This window comes from Cebus imitator, unplaced genomic scaffold (genome assembly GCF_001604975.1).
Source record: "Cebus imitator isolate Cc_AM_T3 unplaced genomic scaffold, Cebus_imitator-1.0 Scaffold50, whole genome shotgun sequence".
Lineage (NCBI taxonomy): Eukaryota > Metazoa > Chordata > Mammalia > Primates > Cebidae > Cebus > Cebus imitator.
In genome coordinates, this window is record NW_016107365.1 from 5,874,710 (window position 1) to 5,883,509 (window position 8,800).

General features: G+C 43.5%; 1 protein-coding gene across 1 annotated transcript in view; it reads left to right on the forward strand.

Annotated features, from left to right (window-relative positions):
- SV2C (synaptic vesicle glycoprotein 2C) overlaps window positions 1-8,800 on the forward strand; it is a 249,318-nt gene that overhangs the window by 198,685 nt on the left and 41,833 nt on the right. Inside the window, exon 5 of the mRNA XM_037738201.1 lies at window positions 8,427-8,560. Within this exon, the coding sequence (XP_037594129.1) occupies window positions 8,427-8,560 (134 nt within the window). The remainder of the gene's footprint in view (window positions 1-8,426; window positions 8,561-8,800) is intronic.

Genomic DNA, 8,800 nt, shown 5'->3' on the forward strand with positions numbered 1-8,800 from the left:
ATCTGCCTTTTTCAATGGACTCTAACCTCCTTCAGAGCAGGGAATCAGTCTCCATAGCACAGCATCATGACGGGCACATATTAAAGAAGGAATGAATGAACAAAAAGAAAACAAAGATATTACAAGGCATTAGGGAAACAAAAATTGAAATTGTGACGAGATACCACTAGATATCTATAAGAAGGGCTAAAATTTAAGAAAAGAAACCTAGCAAGTGGAGGGAAAGATGTAAAGCGGCTACAACTCTCATACACAACTGGTGGGATTCAAAATGGTACAGCCAGTGTGCAGAATATTTTGGCAGTCTGTTATAAAGCTAAACACGAACTTATTATGTGACTCAACCATCCCACTCCGACATATTTACCCAAGAAGAATTGGGGAATACCCAGAAACCTGTATGAAATGTATATAGCAGCTTTATTCATAATCACCCAAAACTGGAAACAATCTAAGTGTCCTTCAGCTGGTGAGTGGATAAACTAACTGTGATATATTCACACAATGGAGTACTACATCACAATGAAAAATAACAATTTTCAATTGTTTGTGCAACAATTTGCATCAATTTCGACTGTATTATGCAACGTATAAGAACCAAATCAAGGCTGGGCATAGTAGCTCATGCCTGTAACCTCAGTATTTTGAGAGGCCGAGGCAAAAGAGTGACCTGAGCTCTTGAGTTTGAGACCAGTCTGGGCAACATGGTGAAACTCTGTCTCTATAAAAAGCTAGCCAGGCGTGGTGGCACTTGTCCATGATCCCAGCTATTTGGGAGGTCGAGGCAGGAGAATCACTTGAGCTTGGGAAGCCAAGGCTGCAGTGCTGAGATCCACCACTGTACTCCAGTCTGGGTGACAGAGGAGACCCTGTCTCAACAACAACAACAAAAACAAAACAAAACAAAACAAAACCAGATTCAAAAAGCTATGTACAGTATGATTCCATTTATGTGATATGATATTCTGGAAAAGACAAAACTGTAGGGTCACACAAGAGATCAGTAATCTCCAGGGGTTAGAGCTGGAGGAAGGGTGACTCTAAAGGGGCAGCAGAAGGGAATGTGTTGAGGTGATGGAACTGTTCTGTGCTCTGATAATGATGGTGGTTACATGACTTTGCATTTGTCAAGCTCATAGAACTTAAATAAAGTTTTACTCTATGAAGATACAAACTTAATTTGAAAAAGTGAATCAAGCTTGTTTTTATTGTGGATTGAGAAAGAAAATAATCCAAAGAAAATCTGGATGTAGTATTGTAGCCTGCATGATTTTGCCCATGATCGTGTACACATAGTGTTTGTGTGTGTGTGTGTGTGTGTGTGCGTGTGTCTCCACAAATGTGTGTGTGTGTTCATTCAACAAACATTAAAAGAACACTTCCTATGGACTAGCACTTGCTTAGGAGGTCTTGATGAGTCTGAAAAGCAGGGTTCCTGCTCTCTTGGTAGGAATGAGATGGATAATAAATATGTAAACAATGCATGAATAGGACCACTTTAGATGGTGATAAGTGCTGTCAAGACAATAAAACAGGCCTACATGATAGAGTGGGATTTGGTGTGTGGGCCTCTCTGAGGAGACAGCCTTAAGCTGAGTCCTGGAAGGTACGAAGCAGCCAGCCATGCATGCAAATATTCAGGTAGAGCTGTCCAGACCAGGAAAACGTCACATTCAGAGACTCCTAGGGGACAACATTGAAAACCCTCTCACCTCAAAACTCAGAAAGGCAGGCTAAGATGCAACAAACATCCTTTCTCAGGTATGACTGGGCTTCCAGGAAAAAAGGCTTAGCCCTACGATGGGATTAAGCTCTATGTTCAGAGAACTGAAAGCAGGTCGATGGGACTGGCTCAAGCCAGTTAGCGGCCCAGCAGAAGATGAGCTCACATACATGAAAAGGAAGCAGTTTACATAGGCCTTAGGGGCCATGATAAGACATTTGAGTTTCATTCCAAATGTACTGGGAGCAGTGGGAGGCTTTCAAGTGACAAACTGACCTTATTGACATTTTAAAAAGATAACTCTAGCTGCTCTAGGAAGAGTGGACTCTGGAGGTCCAAGAGTGACAGGGAAACCAAACAGGAGGCTGTGCTGAAAGTCAGGGGAAGGTGCACATCGGCTGGCACCTGCACAGTGCCATGGAGATAGGGAGAAGTAAGTGGCTTTGAGAAATATTTTAGAGCTGGAATTTGCTGATGGATTGAACATTGGGGGTTGTGAGCGAAAAGGAAGATGAGGATGAGGTCTCAATTTTTGACGTGTGTATCTGGTGTCTGGCAGTGCTGAAATAGGGAAGGGTGAGAGAGAAACAAGTTTTCCTTGGTAGCATGGCAGGAAATCTCAAGTTCTGTTTTAGACATGCTAACTTTGAGATGGCCTACTGGGCATCTCTGTGAAGATGTAAGTAGGCAGGTCGAGGTATATTTCTGGAGCTCTTGGAAGAGAAAAGAATGTATTTGAGAGACAGTGGCATGCAGGTGGCACTTAGAGTCATGGAGATAGATTAGTCCACCTAGAAAGGGCCTGTGGAGAGAGGAGATCACGACCAAGATTTGGAGTGTGCCAACCTTTGGGAGCCAGTCAGAGGAGCCAGCTAAGGAAACTGAAGGAAAGCCAGTGAGATGGGAATGAAACTAGCACATAGTGATGAGGAAGCCAAGGGAAACAAGTTTGACAAAAAACAGTGGAGTGGACAGCTGTACAGAATGATTTAGATAGAGAGTTCGATTAGAATGAAAACAGAGAAGCAACCGCTAACTATGACCGAGACTGGTGACCTTGGTTAGCACCATTTCTGTGGAATTTGGGGACAGAGCCTATTTGGGGTGAGAATACTGGGGAAAAAATGTGGAGACTGGCTACAGACCATTCATTACTGTAAAGGGGAACAGAGGGATAGCAGTGCAGCTGGAGAAGCCCGTGGGAGTGGAGGAAGGGCCTCCTTCTCAGATGTCACATAGGGCTGTGCTGATGGAGTGACCCATCACATAAAGTGAGAGACCATGCTGATGAGGGCTGGAGAGGAGTTCTGTCCTTGAGAGAAAGAGAGAGATGAGCTCCACTGCCCACGTGAGCAGGGTGACCTTAGCTAGGTACATGGACGGCTCATCTATTGTAACCAAAGGGAAGACAGAGAGACAGAACAGGGGCAGGTGGATGAACAGATTGAGGGATGAGAGGACAAAATGTCTGTAGTTCTCTCTGTTTATTTCCTCTAAGAAATAGGAAGTAAGGTCAAGTGCTAGGAGTGGAGTTGGCTGCTGGAGATTTGAAGAGAAATGAAAAAAGGTATAAAATGGTTTTGAAGACTAGGAAAAAAAGCATATTACAAATAAATGGAGAGAGAAATGAGTGGCCAACACACCCTTTAGAGAGAGACACCGCCAGCATGTGCATGTTCGTATGTGTGTGTCATACGCGTACACACACACACAAAGCAATGAGGGAGAGAAGGAGTTGAACAGCAGCAAGTAGGCTAACCTTCAGCTGTTGGATGGAAGATTCCACCTCTGAAGAAATGATTCTAAGCTAAGCAGGGCTAGACTCTGCATCAGTTAGTTCTCTTCTGGGTTTTGATTATGGTTTAATTCCTTGAGAGGCTGAAAACCGCCCAACTGGAATCATGTTGCAATCAGTCTCTCCACCTGCTGATATGACATTCCAGAGCAGCACGAGTAAAGAGCAACGTTCCCAAGACCAGCTGTCAAGATGGAGCCTGGCGTCCTTGGAGAGGCTTCTGGAGAAGTCTGAGCAAAAGCTGGGTGCCTGCACAGCACTACCCTGGTGACCTCGTGTCCGGTTCCGAGGCAGCCTCACCACTTTCCCCATCGTGAGGGACACAGGAGGCCGGCGGTGGGGGGCCACCACGCGAGGGACCTGCCCGGGAGTAGGAATATGGGGTCCCCTGGCCCAGAGTGGGCTCTTCCTGCCGGGCCTGGACCAAGCACAGTCTCAGCTTTTGGTGCCAGCAGTTGCAGCCAGGCCTAATTCAGTTTTTCTGGATTTCAGTTGTTCTGACCCAAGTTCAGCCGACAGGTCTTGAGGACCCGCTGTGTTCCCGGTGCTGAGAGCACAGTGGGGGTCGGAGGAGCACTGGCCCCACCAGGAACAGGAGATCCTGGCAGTGTGGCCCAACAGGAAGCAAAGCACAGGGAAGCAAAGACGAGAAACAGCATCTTAGCCCAAGTTCTGGGTCAGTCAGCCCAGGCCAGGTGAAGTAACTTAGCACTTGTAAAGCCCAAAAAACTAAAGCAGTAGAGAATTATCTTATACAGATGGCAAGATATGGACAGCTAAATAAGAAGGCATCAGAACAAGGTTTAATAGAAATCCTTTAAAAAGTAATCCAACAAACAGAAAAGACAACAGTGAAATTCGATAGAAGAAAAGTAATAGACTCTGATGAAGATGACGATTACTGAAATGAACTAAAAGTGTTCATAGACTAAGAACTTAATGGAGCAGTCCTAGGACAGAAGTTAAGATCTGATTAAATATTGACTTTGTTTATTGTCTATATACCTTTTAAAAAGTAAACTTGTTATGGCAAAGTAGAAATTAAAAAAGGCAAGGAGCCTGAAGTTTTATAGAGAATGCTACAGTTCTGCAACCTAACTTCTATAACCCAAGTCAGCAGTAGAGCTGTAACTATAGGAAGGGCATTGGTCTCTGCTGCTGCTATAACAAATCACTACGAGCATATCGGCTTTAAACCACACCAATTTATCATCTGACAGTTCTGAAGATCAAAAGTGTGAATGGGTGTCTCCTTGTGGAGACCCTAGGGCAGATTATGTGTCCTTGTCTTTTCCAGCTTCCACCAGCCATGTGCATTCCCTAGTTTCTCACCCACTCCTCCATCTTCAAAGCCAGCAGTGAAGCATCTTCAAATCTCCCCCCAAACTGACCTCTGCGTCCTTCAACCCGTCTCCCTTTCTCAGTCTGACTCCCCGGCCTGCCTCTTTTCCGTCTCGGGACATTTGTACTTACATGGCGCCTAACCATATAATACGAGATAATCGGCCGGGCGCGGTGGCTCAAGTCTGTAATCCCAGCACTTTGGGAGGCCGAGGCAGGTGGATCACGAGGTCAAGAGATCGAGACCATCCTGGTCAACATGGTGAAACCCCGTCTCTACTAAAAATACAAAAAATTAGCTGGGCATGGTGGTGCGTGCCTGTAATCCCAGCGACTCAGGAGGCTGAGACAGGAGAATTGCCTGAACCCAGGAGGCGGAGGTTGCCGTGAGCCGAGATCACGCCATTGCACTCCAGCCTGGGTAACATGAGTGAAACTCCATCCAAAAAAAAAAAAAAAAAATAATAATAATACGAGATAATCTCTTTATCTCAAGACCCTTATCCTAATAACACTTGCAAAGCCCCTTTGCATGTAACGTAACATATTCACAGATTAGGGTGAGGACATCTTTAGGGGTGAGGGAATATTATTCTACCATAAGAAGCTTCCTGCTCTACCCATTGGAATGACTTTCTCCTTGGTTAAATAACGTCATCCTATTTGCCTTTGAAAACTTTACCTTCTGAACTAATTGATGTTTTGTGTGAGAAATGCACGAGGAGAAGAAAAGGCACACACACAATACCTTTAAGGGGAAGCAAGCTTTATCCCACATAAATGGCAATCCAGATATAATAGGCAAATAATATAATAAGCAAATTAATATAATAAGCAGATTGATATAAGCAAATTGCAATGGGAAGGGGATTTTGCTGGATGAATGCCTCAGGGTGCTCATACAACCTGTTCTGGGACTTGATGACCGTTGTTTGTGTCCATGTTTAATTGAGTTCAAATTTAGTATTTAACTTTTCCTCCACAATCGATTAGAACAGGGGCACCAGAGGCTAGGCACAGTGGCTCATGCCTGTAATCCCAGCACTTTGGGAAGCCGAGGTGGGTGGATCACTTGAGATCAGGAGTTCGAGACCAGTCTGGTCAACATGGTTAAACCCTGTCTCTACTAAAAATACAAAAAAACTAGCCAGGCATGGTGGCAGGCACCTGTGTTCTCAGAATCACTTGAACCCAGTAGGCAAAGGTTACAGCAGTAAGCCGAGATCATGCCACTGCACTCCAGCCTGAGCAATAGAGTGAGAATGAGACTCCATCTCAAAAAAAAAAAAAAAAGAACAATGGCACCAGAGACCTTCCCTTTTCTTGCCTTCCTGGTTTCCCCCTGTACATTATAAAATATGCTGTGGTCTGAAATTTAAAACATTGCATTTGCTTAACTCAGCCACATAAAGCTTTCATTTTTCTTTCAGTCACCTTAAAATAATGAGATTTAGAGCTTTCAAAAAGAAGTTCTTGGCTGAGTGTGGTGGCTCACGCATGTAATCCCGGCACTTTGGGAGGCTGAGGCAGGAGGATCATGAGGTCAGGAGTTCCAGACCAGTCTGGCCAACATGGTGAAACCCCATCTCTACTAAAAATACAAAAATTAGCTGGGCATGGTGGTGCATGCCTGTAGACCCCGCTACTGGTACTGGGGAGGCTGAGGCAAGAGAATTGCTTGAACCCAGGAGGTGGAGGTTGCAATGAGCTGAGACTGTGCCATTGCACTCCAGCCTGGGCGACAGAGTGAGACTCCATCTCAAAAAAAAAAAAAAGATCTTTATATGAAGCTCTGAGATCAAATGTGAAGTGAACAAACTGTTCTCTCTGTTCCATCATAGGGTTTTTTCTGCATTTTGAATATGTGAGAGCTTTAAACTTCTGCTACATAAAACATCATAGCAATCATACGCCCTACAGCTTATGAAATAATTAATATGGTAATTCATGTAATCTTCATATATTAAATTCTCCAAAAGATGCTATTAATCTAAGATTAGTATAGCATGTCATTGATGTTTACATCATTCATCAACAAATTCAGTATTCAAGAATGAGTGGGCATGCACACACATGAAGCTGTGTGCAGCTGTAAGATTCTGCCTCGAATCCTAGCAGGAAAGACTAATATGTAACTTCAGCTCTTGGCCTTGAGGAAGTTACATCACCTTCAGAATCTCCCCTGGCTCCCCGGTAAAGAGTAATTATACAGCTCTCCTGGAGATAGGGTGTTTACTATCTGATTTTTGTTCACAAAAAGGCATATAAATACCAGTATTGCTATAAATTAAAATTTCATCTTACATGATTCATCTATGCCTTTATAAATCTCCTCTCTGTTTTCATTTAGATTTGATACGCCTCATTATTTCTCATTTAGAACCAGCCATTTGAATGAATTTTATATTCATTTGAATGAATATAAAATGGTTTGCTTTCAACCATTTTATATTCATTCAAATATTAGCTTTCTTTTAGTTCTTAAAAGAATTTGTTTGTGCTTAATTTTATCACATAAGCATTCCATTATGCTTAATTTTATAATATATAGAAGTTAAAATGTTCTATTTAGAAATGTAAAATTTTATAATATAATATGCTTAATCTTATATAGAAGTTAAAATGTTATATTTAGAAATGTAAATTTCTAAATATGTATTTAGAAATTTCTAAATTTCTAAATATTAAATGTAAAATATTCTAAAATTTCTAAATATTAAATGTAAAATGTTCTATTTAGAAATGTAAATTTTCATGAGGTGTATGAGGAGACATGCAACAACCATCAATTCCTAATAATCGTCCTGGTCAGGGTACTGGCAGGAAGCCAATGACACCCTCAAAGTGACCATGGAAAGGAGTTTAATGAAGGGACTCTCTACGAAGATGTGGGAAGAGTTAAGAGAAGGCAATAAGAAATAATAAAGCACTCTGGAGCCACCTATGCCTCAAAGAGCAACAGGAGGGAGTGGTGGCCAGACCCTGACAAGAGCGGTGTCTGCTGTGGGAGAAGGCCCAGGAAATGAGAGCACGCACTGCCAGACTTGCAGCCATTCAGGGGGAAGGGAGAAGAGAAGCAAGGGAAATAAATAGCCCAGCCCTCCTCCACTCTCTGTTCTCTTGCCTTGCTTCCTTTATTGAGACTTAGCTACAAGCCAGTAGGGAAGGGAGCCAGTTGATGCAGTCCATAGATGGCCATTCTCTAGCACACAGCAGAGTGGGAAAGAGTGGAGAGTAATCTGGAAGAGCAAACAAAAGAGAACTAGCACGGTAGTCTTTCAGAAAAAGCATCCCAAATTAATGTTGGCCTTTGGGGTTTGGTACATGCATACCTGCACCCCCATACTTACACCTTGACCCCTTTGGTTCTAAGCGTCTTTATTCTCAACTCTGTCATTGGGAGTCTTAAAGTTGAGCTGGTCATGATGGCTGATGCCCAGATCAGCTCACTGCTCTGTGGATCGTAAGACTTGACTAGTAAGTCCATGGCGCGGGCACCCTGGGTGACTTTCCCAGGAGGCTGTCTGGGAGGATCTCTCCCTCACTCTCCCTGTCTTCCTTTTCCAGGGTGGAGCTTCAGCATGGGATCAGCCTACCAGTTTCACAGTTGGCGTGTGTTTGTCATCGTCTGTGCACTCCCCTGTGTCTCCTCCGTGGTGGCCCTCACGTTCATGCCTGAAAGCCCACGATTCTTGTTGGAGGTAACACTTATTATTGCAGTAGCTCAGGTAGCCCACATCTACTGAAAAAAGTTCCTTGTTAACTCTAGGAAAGCACATTTGCCTCTCTGGGAGGTACATTTTCCCTTCCTACTATGGAATGAAGGAGGGTTTAGTTTCATGGAGGCATGCTTTCAACAACCAGCGTGTAAAAAAGCTGCCTCACATATACACCATGGAATATTATGCAGCCATCAAAAACGATGAGTTTGGGTCCTTTGT